The sequence below is a fragment of the Polyodon spathula genome, chromosome 13 (genome assembly GCF_017654505.1).
Source record: "Polyodon spathula isolate WHYD16114869_AA chromosome 13, ASM1765450v1, whole genome shotgun sequence".
NCBI classification, from domain to species: domain Eukaryota; kingdom Metazoa; phylum Chordata; class Actinopteri; order Acipenseriformes; family Polyodontidae; genus Polyodon; species Polyodon spathula.
Genome location: NC_054546.1, coordinates 12,410,840 through 12,432,591, shown reverse-complemented (window position 1 = coordinate 12,432,591; position 21,752 = coordinate 12,410,840). Strand labels below are relative to the sequence as shown.

Genomic DNA, 21,752 nt, shown 5'->3' with positions numbered 1-21,752 from the left:
GTCCAGTACAACATTGGTGATGAAAGACCCATAAAAGAATGCACAACTCGTCGTACCTTGACATGAATGAGGTATGGCAGCCGACAACCTAACAGAGTTCCACTTAGTTCAGCAAAACACAAGAAACTGTGGTTGCAGTAGGCTAAGGAACGAAAACACTGGACACTGGAGTATTGGAAAAACATTGCCTGGTCTGATAAATCCCGGTTCCTGCTGTTTCATGCTGTTGGGAGGACTAGGGTATGGAGAAAACCACATGAGTACATGCATCCATCATGCTGCGTGTCAACATTTCAGGCTGGTGGTGGTGGTGTGATGGTGTGGGGTGTGTTTTCGTGGCACACATTGGACCCCTTGATAAAAGTGGAGCAACATTTGAATGCCACAGGATATCTGAACATCATTGCCAATCAGGTGCATCCCTTCATGGCAGCAGTGTATCCATCTGCTAATGGATTTTTTCAGCAGGGTAATGCCCCATGCCACAAGGCTAATATTGTCCAGGAATGGTCCCACGAACATGACAGTGAATTCAGCTTACTGCAGTGGCCTGCCCAGTCACCAGATCTCAATCCAATTGAGCATCTGTGGAATGAGATGGAACGAGCTATTCGGAGTAGAGATCCACCACCAGCCAACTTGATACAACTGTGGAAAGCATTGGAGTCAACATGGGCCAGCATCCCTGTGGAACGCTTTTGACACCTTGTAAAGTCCATGCCCCTACGAATTGAGGCTGTTCTGAGGGCAAAAGGGGGTGCAACTCAATATTAGGAAGGTGTTCCTAATGTTTTGTACACTCAGTGTGTGTGTGTGTGTATATATATATATATATATAATTTTACAGAACTACTCATCTTCATTAAAAGCTCTACCAAGTTTTGAATTATTTTCAACACATAACCTGACGCTCCCTCTGCAGTTTAAGAGGTAGATTATCTCAAATACCTGTTTCAAGAACCAGTATTACATCCATTTAAGTTATAATAATACTGGTAAGATGTATTGTATCTGTGTTGTTTCCTATCTTCCTGGATAACCTGAAATAATTTTTAGTACTTTTTCTGAACTGCTTTGGGTAACCACCTATCTATCTTGAATTATTGATCTATCCTGAAGCTGGGTGGTGTGCCTATATTTTTGCCTGCAGTCCCAGAATTAGCATCTTCATTCTTTAGTCAGGTAGTAGCAGGTGCATCGTGATAATCACTATTTCACCTGCAAAGCATTGTGGTCAATGCAGCAAAAATGCTGAAATAAGTTATGTAGGTAATGTTTTAGAGTCTAGTGAAAGCATTACCATTGTAACGTTTTTGCTGTGAGATCAGGTTGCAATAGCTAGCAGATGCAGCTATTATTCTCACTCAAGAGTTCCTCCGAGTTTCAGACAGTAGCTACTCAGGTTGATAGAGTATGGTCTACCTAGTGTCAAATGCAGCAGTGTCATCTGGGATAACTGAACTTGATTGCCTATAGGTTTCAGACATGTTTATTTTTTCTACTTTAGACATCAAATATTGTAAAATGCCTATTGAAACAGTAATTGTGTACAGTTAAAAAAAAACATGAACAAAACAAATATGCGTTCAGATAATCGAACTAGTAGGCGGGTCTCTCCGAAATTGGAAAACGAGAGAATGTCAAGAAAACCATTTTTAGGTAAGGTAAAATTGTGTACAATCAAAATAGAATGGATAACTATATTACTGGGTCTTTAAGAAACGTGAATATATTGAACCTGAAAGGAAAATAAGCCATCATATTGTTTTTTTTTTTTTTTTTATAATGGAAGTAAACTTGCAGTGTACAGTCTTTGAATTCAGAGCTCGATCCAAAAAATATTTTCATCAAAATATATGGACAGCTGATCAGGTGTGTGTGTGTGTGTTTACATGTATAAATAGTTAAAACATTCTGTTATTTTCTTTTTTTATTATTACTATACAGTTCATACAAACAAACAACAATAAAAATCTAAGTTGTCAGGATACCCCCCCCCCCCCCCCCCAAGCAACAACAACTAAGTTTTCTTTGCAACATATGTTAATTCTCTTACAAATATATGATTTTAAAATTGCAACAGGAGATCTTAATATGAAATATTTTTCTGACTGACGTGGTCCCTCATATATTTACAAAAGCTTCATTTATAAATAATTTTGCTTACAACTGGAAAGACCGAAAAATGTAAACATGTTATTTGGCTGATATTTATTTTCGTCCAATAGGTTAATAAATAGATGACTTATTATTATTATTATTATTATTATTATTATTATTATTATTATTATTATTATTATTATTATTATTTCCACTGAAGTAATAGATGTAATTGCACAGTTATGTACAGCTTATAGTCCCAAAGGGAAAGTTAACAGTGGTCTTTGTTAAAAAAAGAAAGGAAAATTCAAAAGCACTAAATGATGACAACCAAAACAGATGGACACTTCTAGCAAGACATTCACCTGGAAGTATTGTTAGTGAAATATATCATGCATATAATCCAACAACATGTCCATTTCCATTAAGAGCAGTTATTCTTTACTGCAGTGTAAATACAAGTAAGGTCTGCTTCTATTAATTGCTTAGGTCAAGTATGAGATGTTCATAAATCTGCGTTTTTCCCTTAAAACTAGAAGCCAGCAGAAACTCACGGTTGTCAATAGAAACAAGTGTAAAAGCCCTCGGAGCCTGGATATTTAACTCCTGGAAATTAACAAACTGGCTCTTCTTCACGTCCCAGCGGTAGACTTGTGTAAAGGAGTAGTCACTCCCGAGAATTGCGTACTGCCAGTTGTTCACAGCAAAAGGCTGGAACACCATTGATCCTCTAGATGGCATTGTCTGTATCTCCAAAAACATAGAGCCATCCCACTTCATCACTTTGGAGTCCCCAATAAACCTGGTGAGGCAGATGTACAGGTCATTCTTCACTTTGAAATGCTTGACCGCAAAGACGTCCTCCATTTCAGGAATGTCTGTACGCCTATCAAACAATTTTTGGGATTTGTTCCACTGATAGATAACAGGGCGCTGGGAGCTGCTTGAGAGAATCAAGTGTGGTTTGTTGGCTATTTCGAGATATTCCACATCCGTATCTCTGTACCAGAGGTGGAGGGACTGATGGGAGTAGAACCCGTTTCCATTCCACTTGTAAACTGTTGTAGAACCTGCTTTGGAACTGTCGGCAATGACAAAGTATGAGGTGTCATCTATTGTGAAGGTTTCCACGTCGTTAGGCTTCCTGATTTTGAGGATGTCAATATCCTGGATTTTGATGAACTTGTTTGCAGAGTTGTCCCGTTTGTAAATGTGGGAGCCTCCAAAAAGCTGGGCAACAATGATAAACAGCTGAGTATCTATCACCATTGGTTTGCAGACGACCGTGGAAGTGCCTTTAAAAAAGAATACAAGACTATTGTATATTATGACAGTCGTATGAGCTAGTAAAAGGGGTAATAACAAAGGCTCTGAAACAATTCTGACCTTGCATTAGCATTTACAAACAATTGTAGTTTTCCAGATGTTATTTTAACCTTTACTCAGATTAAACAATCTATCCTGCCACTTCTACAACACTATTGGTGGGTTTCACAGTCTCTGATCAGTACTAATCCTGAACAACCTAATGTAGCTCACATTAGTCTAAGGATAAACACACATATCCTTTCCGGGTTCACTCTCTGTGCAACAAGTTATAGACCCCACCAGAGCACCACACTCACTCTCTATACAGCACATAAGACCATCTGTCACAGTTATATGAAGAAATATTAACATGTGTTAGTGTCAGGTAAATGCAATGCCAAAATGATTCTGATTGAGTGAAATAGTGCACCACCTTGTGGTGGAATATTGTAATCAAGCTACTGTTCTCAAATAGAACTGAGGATATCCTAAAGGGGGGGCTATTATTTAAAGATAAGCAAAAAATACAATAGAGGATCATCCAGAAAACAAATAGTGGAATATTAAACAAGAAGAAAAGTAAACCATAGAAAAATGTAGATGATATAAATGATCCCATTCAAACTTTGGTTATTATCTTTAAAAGGGCGTATACACAGTTGTGCCTAAAAAGGAAGTACAAAATCTGGTGTAGATTAGACAGTGGAAGATATTTAAAATAACTTACTGTTAATGTTATCATAATTCCGGAAGACCATTTCAACATGGTCCCATTCTAGGAAGCTGCACTTTCCGATGAAAGGCTGGGCAATCACAATATAGTCATCGTTCTTGTAAGAGAAGGAATCCACGGAAATGGACTCAAATTTTAGGGACTGGTATGAAACAAATTCTGTAAAACACAAAAAGGAAACAATTGGCAATTTAGCATTCAAACCCTTTTCGTTTTCTGTGCACTTGCAGAGCCGTTAGGGGCTCTCATGGTCATGGTGACAATCGGAACCACTCCTAACTATAGCCAATGCCATTGTCTCTTACAGTTTGATTAAATGTCTCGGTTCACTTCCAAATTACAAGTAAGATGTATTCTGCAATTAGGTTTTCTAAGCAAGCCACTGAATGATAAGATCTTACATTAAAACAAATAGGATCAATGTGAATTACTTTTGAGTATGTATTACAAAACTGCTGTTAGAAATGAATTTAGCAAATAACAATCACCTGTTGTTATGCAGTCAAATGATTGCGGCACAAGGTCATTGATTTCCTTCCCTTGATATGCTGGTGGGTCTGCACAATAGATTTGATCCACAGTTGCATTTGTGTTGTGCATCCATTCAACTAACCACTTCAATTTGCAGTCACAGTTAAAGGCATTACCTCTGAGATCCCTGCAAACCAAAGACGATGAGAAACATAAAGACGACCTTAGAGCTAGGGCACTTAGTGGACCATTTTGACTATCATTTTGATAGTATATTCACTATACATTGTATGTATAGCTTTAAAAATGGTAAACTTGGTTGCTTTTCTGTAAAGAAGAATCCGCCCCTAACTAACATGTCATCAGCAAGTGCATAAAAGCTCTGTGTGTTATTCTTCTATGCTGCTTCTTTTTGTTTCGGCTGCTCAGTCAATCGCTGGGAAGCCGAAACGACAGTTGACTGCTTATAGCCTAGAGGAAGGGCTACCCTCAGCCACAGATTCCCTGAGGTTTCCCTAAAAAAAAAAAAAAAATGTGAGTAGGGGTTTTTTCCTTACCTGAGTGCTGAGCGGTTCGTATTTAGTTCTGTGGGGTGAGGGGTCGGGTTGGAGAGGCTGGGCTCTTTCCCCCTGCGCAGTCATGCTCTGGGAGACGGGTCGTGTCTCAGCTGTTTATTTTCATTACATTCAATATTTGGGGATAGGTGGCAGGGTGCCACTATGGAGCGTGTTAATTATTTATTATTATTATTCATTCATGGTTTGGTGGCCTTGTGTTTTTGGAGGGAGGTGGCCACAGCCACTTCCTATCTGAGGCACTGGGATGCACATAACTGTTTATGTTTTACCAGCCGGTCTCATGCAGGTAGCCATCAGGCACCCATAGACGAGGCCTCCAGCCAAATTTATCTTGCCATTGTGTGGTGTGTTAATTATTTATTATTTATTTATTATTCTCCATTCATAGATTGGCGGTCTCTTCTTTTTGGGGGGAAGTGGCCCATAGCCACATGTTATCTGCAGCAACGGGATGCATGTTACTTTTCATGTTTCTCCAGCCGGCCTCGCGCTGGTAGCTGTCAGGCACCCACAGACGAGGCCTCAGGCCAAATTTCTTTCACTCGGGCCCTGAGCACCTTTCACAGTTCATAAATCATCTGAAATTGCAATCCTCATCATTCATTCATCGCCATACATTCATTGCGGATTCTCCGTGCTGAAATATATATTTTTTGGCACACTCTGTTTTCTCTTTTTTTTTTTTTTAATTACTTAATTAAGCTATTGAGAACTAGTATTATTTTTCAGAAAACATATTTAGACAAAATCTTTGGAAATGATGCAGAATTCAAACAAGAATAAGAGGCAAGTAACGTTTACACAAAATCAAGTCATTTACTAGGGAGAATGTGTCAGTTTAAAGGGTCTACTACAAAAAGTTTGAAAGCTGCATGAAAAGCTTTGTGAGCTGTTCCACTTTGTGTTGGTAATGTAGCTTTATCTGGTTCCTCTGGTCCTATATGCACTGAGTACCACTGAAGACTAAAGTTAGACTACCTTTTAGATAAAATAATTAGGGACGATTATTGTGAAAAGGAATCACAGCTCTACTTTCGATGTTTACATTTTTTTTTACCTCAAATTGCAAATGAGTGAAATAAATGTGTGCTTAGATTATGCATTTCCATTGCTAAGCAATAAGCAAGAATAAGAATTCATACTTACACCTTTATTAATGCCTCCAGGCCTTTGAAAACATCTTTAGGGAGTGTCTGAAGATTATTATATGCCAGGCTCCTGCAAATACATTTTTTAAAACCATCTTCAATTATCTGGTATTAACCTAACAAATCCCGTAAGTGCACATCTTTAATTTTTCCTTCAGCAATGCATTTAGAGTAAATGTGTGTTTAACCCCATTTTCTCCCTAATTTGAAATTTGAATGGCCCCTCACCACTGCAACTCCCATAACAGCTCAGGAGGACAAAAGACCAATGGGCATCCTCTATACCTGCTGTCTTCCAAATGTCTCTTTTCAAATGTCAAACAAACTCAGCAGATGTTTCCAAGCTGCTGAATTGTGGGGTCAGAGTTCAGCCTAACTATACTCCACATGGTATTGTCTGGCGCCTGGCCAATAGTGGTTGCTATAGAGCAGCCAAGTGCCAGATTATCCTTTCTATCTCAGCACAACAATCACCTAACTTGCCCTCCACTCAAAGATACTGTCCAATATATCAGCAGCTGGTACTAAGCAAAGTGATTTCTGAACTGTTGCCATATAAATATCGGTAATGAAACTTCTAATCCTAAAATATTTCTAAAAATTATGATTTTATTTAGTGGGTGATCTTCTTCAAGATCTATTTTTCTATTGCTTCTGTAATTTTGCTTTGGCAATATTTTTCAACACCTTGCCCTCTAATTTCATTATCATGCTGCTTTGATGCATTACCACAACAATGCAGATCATCTTAAAGTGGGGGGCCTGTTTCTGATGTCATTAATAATCTAAGAACCTTATTAGAAGGACTACATACTGACAGCAGCATGAGTAAAAGCAACTAAACAATGGGTTCATTATAAATTAAAGCAGGTTGTGCAAGTCTGAACCCTGCTTACCTAATTCCCCCTAAATATCCCTTTGGAAAATACAAACTGATTGGCAAATGGCAGGTTTTTGAAGTATTTATGTGAATTGTAAATCACTGCAATATAAAATGTAAATACACTTTATATGTATTATATAAAACGAAGGTCATCCAAAATAGTGTTTTTTTTTTTTTTTAAATGTTAAAAACATATTTCAAAATTCAAATTATCTGATGAAAATTAATTAAACCCATGGTGCTTGCCTAGCACAGAAAATCATGCTAATTTCCGCTCACAAATAATTACTCATAATTGCCACTGGGTGGGAGATTCCTGCATGTTTCGTTCCTCAGCCATTATGAAGGTGTATTCAACAAGTCGTTCACATTATAAGACAAAAAACATCAAACCACAGGCCCAGGCCCAGGTGTAGGAGTGTTTATTCTTTTTGCTTGAATCTTTTATTTTGGCCCGTCTGTCGTGTTTTGTTTGTTTTGTTAAATAAACATGTGCATATACGCTTAAATTAAAGCTATCTGTCTGTCGATCGCATTCCTGCCAGTAATAGCTTAAGCCGTGATGCTACCCTGTCACAATGATAATTTGTTTTTAAGCGTATTGTACGAAGATAAACATTCCAAATTCCAATAACTGACAAGGCCTGCCAAGTCGCTAATACACACAATTAATTGATAGAAAAATACCTTAAAACTTTACCTTACCTTAACTTTTTTTCTGTTGGTTACCTGAATAAATCTAGACATTTTAGGGTTTTTTCTTTTTTTTTTCTTTTTTTTTTACTTTGCTGCCTATTGCAGTAGAATGTTTGTTTGTTTGTTTGTTTCTTCAACTTAAACTTGTTCAGTTTAATACACTCTCGAAACCAAAAGCTGTCATGTACTGTGACATTTAATAATTATTTGGTGGTGTGACAGGGTACCCTGCCCCAGTGTTTATTTGTATTATTGTTATTATTTAAACATTGTGTTTATTATTATTATTATTATTATTATTATTATTATTATTATTATTATTATTATTATTATTGTTAAATGTGGTTGGCAGGGATGGTGTTCAATTCTTAAATACATCCTGTGAGAATGCATGGCCAGCAGCTAATAACACTATGTAACACAATTTTTGTTCCTGGATAGTAAGTGTTATTTCCTAATTGCTTATGCCTCAAAAGTATAGAAAATGGCTATTATTCCCCACAAACTTTGCTTTTGTGACCAGGACAGTGATATTTCAAAATATCGCTATTTCCAATGGGAAAATGGGCAAATGTGTGTCTTTTCATTCACATAAAGTCAGAAAAAAACAACATATGAATACAAATTAACATGTATTTATACTAAAGTAATACAAAGATGACTACAAAAGATTTAGAAGTGAGTAGTTTTTCGAGATTTACAATTATACTGTATAATTACACAGTGTAAATTATTGACGAATTGGCTGACGAATTGACCATGCTTATTTGAAAACCCATGCAGAATGTGGTCGAGGTATAAATTAATCCCTCAACCACTATATATGCCAGCGGCTTTTGTTGACCGGGGTTGGTTGTTCAGAGAGGAGTGAGAGAGATCAGTCACAAAGTAAGAAATAAACAATTGTTACTCCTGTGAAGTATAGACAGGCACGATACTTGTTTTGTTCATGTATATTTACTTTGGCCATCGTGCCAAAGTAAATATACACATTTATTATTTAATAAATATGAGCACATTGGCCACTCATCCCACAGTACTATTGTGTGTCAAAGGTGGGTATTGCCATGTTAAGCTGCAAGTTTTAATCGTGCACAAATGATTGTGTTACCAATAGTTTTTGCATGATTGTCAACTCTGTGCTAACAGCAGCACAAAGTACAACTAAGCAAATCTGCACCAGCATTTGTAATGTCTATAACCAGATGCATCTCAATGGTGCATGGCAAATTAGTAATACATTTTAACAATGTATAACCTGCATAATGATGTAAGACATCGCCCACAAAAAAAAAAAAAAAAAGTTGACAAAACTGAACCATAAAGCCTTTTTACTTCTTTGTGCTGTGAAGTGCATGCATGAACGGTGTTGAAGAGTTTTAGGAATACTAGTCGAAATGTTGTTAGCATTTTAGCTGGATGGATGCACTCAGAGTTGCATGTGTGTAGCGCTCAGTTAATAAATACACAATCAACATTCTTTATGAATAGAAGCCATTTTACAGGAAAAAATATTGGGCAAAAACAAAGTGGGGGTCAGCATGACATGGTAAAATGTATTAGTACAACAACCAAAATCAAGAAAACGGCATATACTTACAGGTGAATAAGAGACTTCAGTCCTTGAAAAGCTTTTGGAGAAATCGATTTGATTTTATTGTTTTCGATAAACCTGTGAAAGCATTTCCATATTGTTGTTATTGTATGAATCCACCTACATGAACTGCAGACTATTAAGAATATGAAAAAAAAGAAAAAAAGTTGATATTACTTACAGGTACTCGAGATGTGGAAGACCAAGGAAAGCATCTTCATGAATGACCTCAAAGGAGTTTGCAGTGAACAGGCTACAGAATACATCAAATAATGTAATTCAAAAAAACAACCACACGGATCATTCCACAGTGTAAGCTATTCAACCCCTGAAACATGCTTGCCACTGTGCGTCAAATAGGCTAACTTCCAGCAGTAAGAGGTTATAAATGTAATTGTTCAGCTTGACTATAGACTTTTGCCCAAATTATGTTTTTAAATAAAACGTTGATACAGTATTATTACATTGAACATGGAGCATTACAACTTTAAAGTTAGAGCTATTAATGACATTATATCATTGGCAATAATGTTTAACTTCATACAAGGAAGAAATAACATGTATTTAATAATTTATCTGCACAATCAAATTGTACCCTGTATCTTTAATTTGTAGACATATGAAGCTACGTGATTAACTAACTGCTTGATGTTTCCTAATTAGACAGATGTCTAAAAAAAACAAACAAATCACAGCAACAGCTCTCCCTAGACAGTGCAACTAGAAACTCTCATTATTTTCATCTTTTTTTGGAAAGGAAGCTAACAGAAGGTAAACAAAAGCTATGATTTAATACTCAATAGAGTCTGATGTCAACGGGCAGGTAATTTAGTGATATTCCTGAGCTATGGTGAAGAAAGAAATAATAACCAAAAACATCAGTCAAGCTTGCTTTGATCAATTAAATATGGGTTGGTGGCCAAGAAAACTTTTGCAGTTTTTTTTTTTCCTTTTATGAAAACACTTTTACAAACAACTTTGTCTGAGTTTAAAATACGATCATTCATCTTGGATTTATTAAGATGTGTGTATCGTCACAACAATGGGTCAGATATCTAAGCTCTTTTGCTGAGGAAAGTAATGTTGAACTAAAGCAAAAGCTTAAACAGTTTGGTTTGATTTGTTGCTATATGCTGTAGACTACACTATATGATAGCAAATATGCCAGAAATTATTTTTTGGGACAAACTTCATAAATACAATATTTCCATTTTCAGGACAAAATTTTTATATATAATATATATATATATATATATATATATATATATATATATATATATATATATATATATATATATATACACACACACACACACACACACACACACACACACACACACACACACACACACACACACACACACATATATATTTCTCAAACTGATGCCAACATAAGTATGCTGCACAAAACGAATAATTTAATTTAGAGACTATACATTACTCCCTGGTTATCAAAAACAATATTCTGCTCATCAACTGATCTGTTAACTAACATAAACTGTGGGGCTGTTCTTTGAGACAAAAAAACCTGTTTTGTGGGATAATATTATTAATAATATATTATTATTATTTATTATTATATTAATAAGTATCATATTTATTATTATTATTATTATTATTATTATTATTATTATTAGTAGTAGTAGTAGTAGTAGTAGTAGTAGTAGTATTAGTATTATTATTATTATACTATTTGTTATCTTGGTTCTCATCACCACTCCATGCATGATCAACTTTTCGTTCAGTATCTTATAAAACTTGAATTAATCCAGTGCAAATTACAGTTGAAGAATATGAGTCCAATTTGATTAGCTTATATCTGGGGGAAATGCATTTTAGCAGAATATAAATGGACGCTCCAGCCTACAAGTAAACATGAATGAGTAGCATTTTTTTTTTCTTGATGAACTAATACTTTTTTTTCATAAAGGAAAAAAATAATTTGAATTAAGCCCTTCAAATCCCATTTATTTAAACGGACTGACTAGAACACCAGTACACATTCTACTACAGTAAGAAATCATCAAAAGATTAACATCATGGCTGAAGTAAAATAATATTTACAGAGGAAGGAAAGGGTAGTGTAAGGGCGCTGGAACTAAGGGTGCTGGTGTTGCGACAGCACCCCCTGCACTGAAGTGCGGTGCACCTGCTTCCATCATATACAGATGTTACAGTTATGTTCAATGTCTTTCAGCACCCCCACTATAAGAATTGTTCTAGTGCCACTGGGGTGTTTTGCGCATCTACTGGCAGCAGGTTTTGCTGCTGGCAGTATGGGCCAGGAACATCGTTCTGGTAGTTACATGTTATTTAAACATCTTATTTACAGTTCTGTTTTTGAGATCTTTTACACAGAGAAGCACGCTAAGGTTCCGAATATACTGTGTACGTTTGACTTGGGGTCATTTGCTTACATTTGTTAAAACACATTTCCTTAGACAAGTTCAACCCTTATTCAATCAGCTATCCTGCACTGACGTAAAACGAATACTCTACCATGCTGCTGTAATGCAGCAATACTGTGCTGCATACCCGGCAGTTACTCCTATGCAAACCCCTCACATCTCCAGAAAACGCCCTTTGAATTTATGAATAAACCTTATCTGACTTAACTTTAACAATATTTTCATATATTCAGTAGGTTTTGAGATGTAAAAAAAAAAAAAAGCTTTTACTGATTTGCTCTTTTAAAGTAACGGGCTGACAGAAAATGTATAAAATTGAATCTCACAGAAGCTGCAGTGCAGGTGTGTGCAAAAAGCTTCCGTCAGGAATTTCGCTGAATCCAGATTTAACAAACGATCTAGAAAGAAAAAAAAAAAAAAAGCCAATTTGTTACTGGGAAATCATTAAAAAAGCATGATAATAATAAGAAGTATTATAATAATGAATCCAACAAAAGGGCGTTCAATATTGCCTTATCCATTTAAATATGAAATATTAATCAGAAATTGCGATTAGGAAGGTTTCACAATTTAAATGTAAAATAAAATGTTTAATCTAAAAAAAAAATACACAAAAATGCCGGTGCAATACTAATTTGATACTGTAAACACAAACAAAACGCACACACGCACACACAAACATTTTATGAATCCATATTTCCAAATGCACTTACAAAGAAACGACATCGGGGGGGAAACTGCGAGGAACAGATCTGATATTTTCACACAGAGCATTATCTCTAGTGCATATACACGACGTGGGGCATCTGGGTTGCCTTGGTCTCCTGCCTTCTATTGAAAGAAGCAAATAAGCAATCCAAAGAAAGACAGCGTATCTTTTGAAGGTTTTGTTGGCATATCCCATCCTTGTTATCCACTCTGGTTACAACCAGCGCGTCGAATATAGTAGAACGTGAACTGGGTTCCTTTTTGTATGTGTATTTCTTGCACTGGAAGCCAAGACAGCCGGTTCTTTTTTTCTTTCTCTTTTCCTTCTCTTCTGCCTCTGCTGTGTAAGGAAACTGCCGCTGATCTATATTCACAGCACTGAGGCGTTGATTTAAAGTGATTCGTTCTGCGAGGCGCTGATTTCTTCAAACTGGAAGATTCCAAAATATATATAGATACACACACACACACACACACACACACACACACACATTAAAATGTAAGAATCGCCAACACTTTGCAGAACAGGGACGACGAATTGAGTGCCTCCCTTCAGAAATACATACAGTAAAGTCAATAGCCTATACCACGAAAAAAAAGATCTTGTTTTATTTTTTTATCAACGCCGTGCCTGCCATGAGCTAATTTAATTACACACTCTCAATGTTATATTTCAGTCTCATTTCAATACGACACACATAGAATCAGCAATACCTTTTAAAATAGACGTCTGCACAGCTATTGGCTAAACCTTGCGGTAAAAAATTGAACGGTCTATATATAACCCCGCAGGGATATTTTTCCAATCGATGTTAGAGATGGGTGTTCCCTATTTTAAGTACAATAGGTAAAAAAGGTAATTAAGGTAAATTGTAGATGACACATCACCGTGCATTTCATGACAAGCGCTGTTTAATGTAATATCTATAATAGCCTTATTTACATCATTTTTTTTTTAATTGTCCCAAACTGAATGCTATAACAGCAGTTGTGCTGTCACTGAAACTTGTCAAATGCAATACATTCCAAGCAAATGATGACTGTTTTTCTTATCTTTTATCTTAAAATAGCAAGAAGCTGTTAAGTTGCATTTTGCTTACCCCGCTGCCCACAATACTATACTGCAACGTTCATTGCAATAGCCACATTGCTACCAACTGTTTCTGTTAACTGCAGGATACATAGTAGAAAAATAACCTCCCACCGCCTGACCTTGAAAATAAAGGTTTTTGTTGCATTGCATCTTGGAAGCATAGTTTTTGAACTAATAACTAAAAACACCCCGCATTTTTTTTTTTTTTTTTTTAATTTAATTTAAAAACCTTACATTGTGTTCAGATATCCAGAGTTTTGCGTCTTCACCGCTTGTGGAGCGGCAGAGATCCAATTGCTGGCGAGTTTTCACTTTTGTGGGCTTTGACTGAGTCGGGTATGTTCTAAAAAACTGATTGCTACAGTATAACCCCTTACCAATAACTGAGTTAAACTCTCTTTTCTACCATGTGGGCTATAGCGTTCTACATTTATTGACCCAGGTCGCATTAACCATTTAAAAAATATACATAGCATTAGTCATTGGTCAGCGCAACTTGATTTGTTATGCCCCTGTTATTCCAGAAAACCACATCCAAGCTTAGATACTGGGAATAGAGCTACACATTCATGAGTCATTAGCATTTGTTAGAACTTCCGTTTTCCTTAGCACATTTTGTCCGATTTTGCAAATGCAGAGCTGTACTGGAAAATAGAAAGGTAGGGGGGTGCTTTGGTTTTCCTGTGACATCATATCAAGACCTTCTCAGAAACTCCCCTACCTCATCCTATGACAGGATCTGCTTTCCTTTTAATGGATTCCTTGGCACGTGAAAATTAACCTTTGACATTATGGTCATCAATACATTATTCAAGTGTTTTTTTTTTTGTTTGTTTTTTTTTTAATATGAACCTTTAGTGTTGCCTGTTGCAGAAATGCTTTATTAATTTGAAGGTATATATACAGGATTGAACCACAGAGATGCATCATATTGTTTCTGTTCCTGGCATGGTAGTTTGAGAAATCATTATGTTTCTAGTCTAATTTACTTTGAATTCAGATATTTAACCAGGTCAGAACTTTTTTTCTGTATTGGAATTGGGCCAGGATACTGGGATTAACATCTCTAATTTTCTCCTCTAAAGATGGCATTAAAAAATGTCCTAGCTCAGAGGGGAGCATGCTCACATTTTATTGAACCACATACACCACTGGCTATATTACAGTGTGTTCTTTGTTCTGATGAAAGCAGAATTCAAGTTGGTCTTAATGTACTGTTAAACTGGTATTAGAGGCCACCGGCACAGAATGAAAACCCATCTGCAGTGAACACTCTGGTGTATCCTCATGAACATAAAGACCACGGTCTAGTGAACCACTTTTACAAGTTCTATAAAGCAGGTCTGATTGTAATTGGCATGGCATGAACTTTCAACATTGCTATAAAACATGCAACTAACATATGTATAGGTGATATACCTGAAGCTGATGAAAAAGTTATTGTTTGCTCACTTCTCCTTATAACAACCTAGTTTATAGATGTGACTGGTAATCATTTGTATGTGTAAACCAAAATGAGTTTGACCTTTTAACCCTTTAAGGGCAAGGTCCTATCTTGGAGCACTGAACTCGGGATCAAGTGAACACCTATTTGTGTATCAAAACCAGTGCTAAATAGTTGCAGTTCCTATTCCAAACTCTGTTTTGGCTGGTTGCTAAGCACCCTGACTGTTTTCCAACTTCTAGATACTCAGAATGCAGATGCTGTTAAATGAGGGTTCTTTGTTATATGCAATGGGGGGTTCAAAACCAGCAGAGTCTGAATAGGACTGAAGTTCTATCTGACAATTTTTCTCCTTGAGGCCAATTCAGGCACTTAAAAGAATAAGTGGATTGTTGTTCATTTTTGGCAACAAACAGTCTGTGCAGTGCCCCTTTTTTTGTTATGAACTTGTTTTGCAGCATGAAAAAATTTAAGGATAATTGGTCTCTTGTCTTCTTGAGAAAATACAAATGGCCCATCTCACACAATCTCACTGTGCAAGTTGAGAAGTTATGGGGTGTTGTAAGACCTGGCATACTATCCCAACAGTTTAGCAAGCATACTGTATTTCTGTTGGATTCAATTTTCTTTCATTTATACTAATAACATGCAAACATTTTATACTTTTCTAAAGCAATGAAACCGAATAAACTTGCCACTTGTGGGTCTGTTAATGTGCTTCCAATGTAAACATTTATTAGATTATTCATATTTTAATGAATAGCGGTAATTGACCTGCTTTGCAAGAAAACAGATTCTTTTGTTTACTCTATTCCTAATCTTTTCTATTCTATTCACCAGGGGTAGGTCATCATTTCCATTCTATTGAGTCTATTCAAAGATGATGTAATCTGCAGCAACAGTGAAACACACCAAAACATCTACTTCCATGAATCATATCACTTTTTTTTTTTATTGTAGACTTGCATTATACAAATGGGTGAGTACCACTGAGATTTTTTAAAAGATAAAGCCTATTGTCTAACTACCAATCCTGTTTTTCAGTGGCTGTCTTTGGCAATAGATGCAATTTTCTTGCGCAGAACATTTGCTAGATAACTTCCATGCAATGCAAACACGCATGGGGAAAGAACATCTTATGAATGGGGACTGTAGATTAACAAGCAGTAGAAAAAAAAAAAAACACTTACTGTACAGCACAATAAGGAATCCAGCACTTCCTAGGCTTTGTTGGTCACTATCACCATTACAGATTGGAGATCAGGCCAAAAGTCGATACTTGATATAACTGTCAGTACAGGAAATCTTTTGCACATGGCCTAAAAGACTGCAGACTGCTCTTCAATGTTGAAAGAGAATCCAGAGAATTGGGTTCGGCACATCACTGGTTTTCTTTGATAAATGAATCCAGAATAGTATTCATGATGAGCAATGGAAAAAATACAGTTGTCAAGGCCCAATGATTTGGGAGGTCTTGAATAATGTTGTGTCTTTATAACCATGTCAGCTAGAGTGTTGTTAAAAAGCTCAAGTCGAAGCTATCAAAAATATCTGATCCAATTTAACATATTCATAAACAAATGCAAGAGATGTGATTAAAATTTTTAGCAACATTGACAGGAATCACACTGAAACCCGAAACAGTTTATGACATGCACAGTCATTCCATCCATGCTCTGGTGGTAGGTTTAAATATGATACGGTAAAAGTTCAACTACAGTATTGGCAAATCTCAAAATGTACTGGTAAATGTCGACGTTTACCAAGTAATGTGGTAACTTGTGGTTCCGAAACATTTACTAGTAAAGCTCAAGAATAACCAAGTGACTTTACGAATAAGCTATCATCAAATGTCTGAAATACAATATGTCTTCTTAATTCATGACATTTACCAATAAGCTTCAGTAAATCATAATATTAACCAGTACATTTCCGAAAAACAATATGCTTCTTCATAATTCCATACATTTACCACTTTACTTGGTAGTAGTGTAATGTTTTTTTTTTTTTTTTTTAAGTACGTGGTAAAAAGTGTTACGCAGCGCACCGCGCATGATGGTGCCTGCCTAAACAACTTCTGCTAAGAAAGCAGGGAAGTGCCCATCCAAATCTGGTATGTAGTGCTGTTTTCGATCTTTTACATCATTTGAAAGTGAATTTATCATATTGTACAGTCTTTCTCATCATTGTTATGTAATTTATCATATTTTTCCAATATTAAGAAAATACTGTAGTAAGAGAATATTTATCATTTGCAATACACTGGGTCTTGCACATATTTTTACTTGTGCAACTTTGAGGTGGACTTTTCATTTTGTCTTGTTCCTTGTGAATTCCTTTTTTTACAGCAACTGATTGTCTGTTTGCAGTTTAAGTTTGATATATATATATATATATATATATGTGTGTGTGTGTGTGTGTGTGTGTGTGTGTGTGTGTGTGTGTGTGTGTGTGTGTGTGTACAGTTAACGGTAAATATACCTCTGTTTGGCAATAGGAAAACAACCATCAGATCGCAATTGATTGCACTTGTACCAAAATCTGACATCGTACCACTTTGTGACAACATATCGCTTTCTGATATGTAGCACTTTCTAACACTACACGGGTATCAGAGCCAAACTTACTGTAACAGATACACTCTTTTTTTTATTTTTATGGGTGATATTTGAGCAGTGCTTACAAAGGTGCCACAAAATGTTCCTGTCAGGACAACTGAGGAAGTAAGCACATCTGATCACTTTTTTTAAATTAACAAAAAACGTCTATCCAGGGCCAAACATGAACTACTTTAGATGTGTAATGGCTGCAGTATAGGATACTGTCCTTAGGTTTAGGGTTTCGGTGTTGGGAGAGGATTATTAATTGTTTTAGTAATAATAATATTATACCCAATCAGAGTGCTGTGTCCTGACAGGTACATTTGGTGGTACCTTTGTAAAGACAGCTAATTAGTGGCCTGGATGAGACATAATTTTGTAAATTTTATGTAAATTAATTTTTCTCTGTGTGTTCATAAGTAAGAAAAGGTATTGCGTTTTTTTTAAGTGTTATTTAATCAGTTGGGCCGATATACTTGAGTTGCAGAAGTGTCAAATATCGCTGTCTTTACAAAGGTACCACCAAACTGTACCTGTCAGGACACTGCACTCTGATTGGGTATCATATTATTGTTACTAAAACAATTAATAATCCTCTCCCAACACCGAAACACTAAACCTAAGGACAGTATCCTATACTGCAGCCATTACACATCTAAAGTAGTTCATGTTTGGCCCTGGATAAGCGTTTTTTATTACTTTAAAAAAAAGAAAAAAGTGATCAGAGGCGCTTACTTCCTCAGATGTCCTGACAGGAACATTCTGTGGTACCTTTGTAAGCACTGCCGCTAATTATCTAAACGTATAGATGGAATGCGGTCCTAATAATACTACTACTACGACTACTACTAATAATAATAATAATCTGCCTTCCTCACCTTTCTTCCTACGTCGCTGCCTTTTGACGTCATCGAATCGCTGCTGAAACTGGAGCGTAGTGAAACCCTGGACAACAACAGATCACTGAATCTTGTAAAAGGTAGACGCGATTATTAATACAGAGACCAGTTTGCTTAATTCTCTAAACGTTGTATGAAGCAATTTTCTTTGTACAGCACATGGAATAGATGTACTCTATCAGTGTACCCTGCCGAGTCTCATAGTATCAACCAGTCAAATTTTACTGTGTGTGTGTATGTATGTATGTGTATATATATATATATATATATACACACACACACACACACACACACAGACAGCATATGCACCCACCTTCGTTACAGTATCACTTCTGTATAATCAGTTATTTGTGTAACTCTAAAAATGTATGTCTGTCTGACATCTAACGTTTTACAGATACAAGAGAGTTATTATTTAATCTGCTCCGCCCAATGTTGATCTTACCACAGCAATATAATTACAACACAATCCCGATCGGTATGTAGGAAAGGTAAAACAATACGTTTCTTGTAAACGCTGAATGGTGCTCAAATTGCATTTGCAGACCTGTTAACAGCGCTGCGCTTCACCTAGTTATGTCTCGCATGAGCAGTTTTGAAAAGCTCCATAAACATAAGCATCTGGTATTCTACTACACAGATAAAAATATTTTTCTATGTGTCAAGTTCAGGTTGCATTTGTATCTGTTTCCCTTAATCTGGGTTTGAAGTGTTAAAAGAGTTAAACTAAAAATTTAATTTAGGATGTATAACTTGGGAACACGACCTTTGTTTTACGCAAATGCTAACATCGGTTATTTTAATAGTGGGCTGTATCGGTAAAATTTTGTCATGGGTCTTACTGCTTCGGTTAGTATATCGCTTCTAAAAAAGAAAAATGTAAAGTGTGGATTTGTTCATCCCTAAACTTTTAAAATGAAGTGGATATATTTTTTTTTAGCTGAATATAACACCCAAAGCACACTGTGCATTAAACTAGTGCATCAAATATTTAGCTCCTTTGAAAAATGCTGAGGCCTGCAGGTGAGATGTAATGGTGTAATTGTATTATTGCTTTTAACAAGTGCTCTCAATTGCACATCCATCATTTAAAAAAGCCTGAGGCAGAAGGTTGCATGATGATTTATAGATTGAGAGCATCAAATAGGCATGGGTTTTTATTTGTATTTTTGATGAATGTGTCATTTATATAATGGATGTGGATTCAGTTATACTAATGTAATATTTAAAGATAAGCATGTTTTCCCTTTGGGTATTTTATCAGTAGACCCAGTTGTTTGGATTTCCCAAGATTCAAGTCTTAATAACAAAACCCATCCCCTTAATTTTCCATATTCAATTGCACTTTCTATTGCCAGAGATTATGGTTGTGCAGAAGCACTAATACAAATCCATTAGAAGGTATTGATGATACTTTCAATGTTCTATGGAAAACCACAGTGATTTCTAATAAAAATAATACAGTATGCTGTTTTAAGTAACAAAACTAGTTAGCATACAGGTTCATTCTAAACAGAGAATTTAGTATTTTGCAGTGCTAATATGTACTGTATTTAAAGGATTAATGTTGATCATAAATGTAGGCTCTATAACTGGTTACTAAATGGGGAGTTCCCTTACAAATATGAAATAAGCCTTAGTGCATGGATAGAATCATCAGCGAATCACTCTGTCCTGCAGCTCAGAAGGTCACCATTTTGATGATCCATCCTTGCTGGTAAATTTGAAACCTTTGAGACCTGGTGTTTAGTTTCTCAAGCTTGCTGAGGTAGTTTTAATATAGCTGTGTGACACAAGCAGTTTATAGGGAATATGACTATGTTCTGCTTATTTTGTTTGTTGTAGCTTGCAATACACATTTGAGTTTTTTTTTTTTTCCTTACATAATTCCATTAGCTAAAGTATGAATTGAGGTAGAAAAATCATTCTGCACTTACGAGGAAAAACTGTGACAGCTGAGTAACACACTTTTAAGCATATTTTATATTTTAAACCAAGCTGATGATAACCTGGTACCTTCCAAATGTGTATACCACAACATAACTTTTTGGGAAGCTGTTTGTAAAGAGGTGGTCACGTGATACTTTGGAACTACTTTTCCAGCATTGATTGTTTTAGGCTGTAGAGCAGAGTGTTCTAAACATGACAAATGGCTACTCCAAAGAACACTGTGTATCATAACATGCCCAGAATAGTATTACAAATCGTTAGACCACAGCTAGTAAATCATTTCTAGAATGTAAACCATTCAGCCTGTTCCAGGAAAATACATGTCACATTGATATAGTATGTTTCCCCCTTCTTAGCTTCAGCATCACAAATCTAAACTGAAACAAGGTGGCAGTGTTGAAGTGCTGTTTATAATGTGCTTCAGGCGCATGGCGTTGGGGGTTATGACTCAGACTTTAGTGATGATGAAATTCAAGAAGAAACATCCTACCAAAAAAAGAAAAGGTCTGTTAAGAGAGAGTTATACTTAATGAATTACCATCTTGTAAGACTACATTGCAGACCCATCTCCGTTTCATAAGACAGTGAAAAGATTGTAAGTCTTTCAAGTGATGAAAAGCCCAGACCAAACTACTGGCAGCTGTGTTATATAGTAATCCATATCACTTGCCATTGAAGCTTTGGGGAATTTGAAGTTACATAATGTATTTTTTGTTATTGAGGTCTATTCACTTGATTAAAAATGTGACAGGTCTCAATAGTACCACTATATACAGGGATGTTGTTTTCATAACTTTGGTACACAGTAGGGTATATTGTAGTGATCTGAACAGCGTAATGTTACAAATTGTCAAGCTGAGACCACCAAATCCTTTTCTTTTGTGGCTTAAGTCAGTCCCCTAGAGGTGGAAGGGGAGTGTATTAAGTGATTTTCTTAAAAATAAGTCGCTCTAGAGAGCTTCTTGAAGAGGGATGTGCTTTAAAAAAAAAAAAGAGGGTCTCCCATGATATAGTCATTACCTTGGGCACTGTGTCATGTCTGCTGTTTTTGATATGCTTAGAAATGACTGTAAATGTCTTATCAGCATTTTATTTTATAACTGCATTACCTATACTTCAGAATTACATCATTAGTACTG

The 21,752-nt window shown here is 36.0% G+C and overlaps 1 protein-coding gene across 2 annotated transcripts; it reads right to left on the bottom strand.

Annotated features, from left to right (window-relative positions):
• Positions 1-2,394: 2,394 nt before the first annotated feature.
• LOC121326181 (leucine-rich glioma-inactivated protein 1-like) lies at positions 2,395-14,504 on the bottom strand. Of its 2 annotated transcripts, none has more exons than XM_041269376.1 (9): positions 13,728-14,504; positions 12,633-13,057; positions 12,246-12,317; positions 9,693-9,764; positions 9,518-9,589; positions 6,337-6,408; positions 4,630-4,799; positions 4,136-4,300; positions 2,395-3,395 (listed from the first exon to the last, which is right to left on the bottom strand). In XM_041269376.1, exons 2-9 carry the CDS (start codon positions 12,821-12,823, stop codon positions 2,578-2,580), a joined length of 1,632 nt encoding a protein of 543 aa, XP_041125310.1. In that variant the 5' UTR covers positions 12,824-13,057; positions 13,728-14,504; the 3' UTR covers positions 2,395-2,577. The 2 variants fall into 2 exon arrangements, with proteins under 2 accessions (XP_041125310.1, XP_041125309.1); XM_041269375.1 differs by having other exon boundaries at positions 13,955-14,504.
• Between the last annotated feature and the right edge of the window lie 7,248 nt (positions 14,505-21,752).

Bases quoted from the DNA above. Each gene is read 5' to 3' on its own strand.
- LOC121326181 (XM_041269376.1), bottom strand. From the start codon at position 12,823: ATGGGATATGCCAACAAAACCTTCAAAAGATACGCTGTCTTTCTTTGG. The intron at 6,409-9,517 runs GTAAGTATATGC...ATGTATTTGCAG, and splicing joins CTGAAGTCTCTTATTCACCT to GAGCCTGGCATATAATAATC. The intron at 4,800-6,336 runs GTAAGTATGAAT...TTTGGTTTGCAG, and splicing joins CTGGAGGCATTAATAAAGGT to GGATCTCAGAGGTAATGCCT.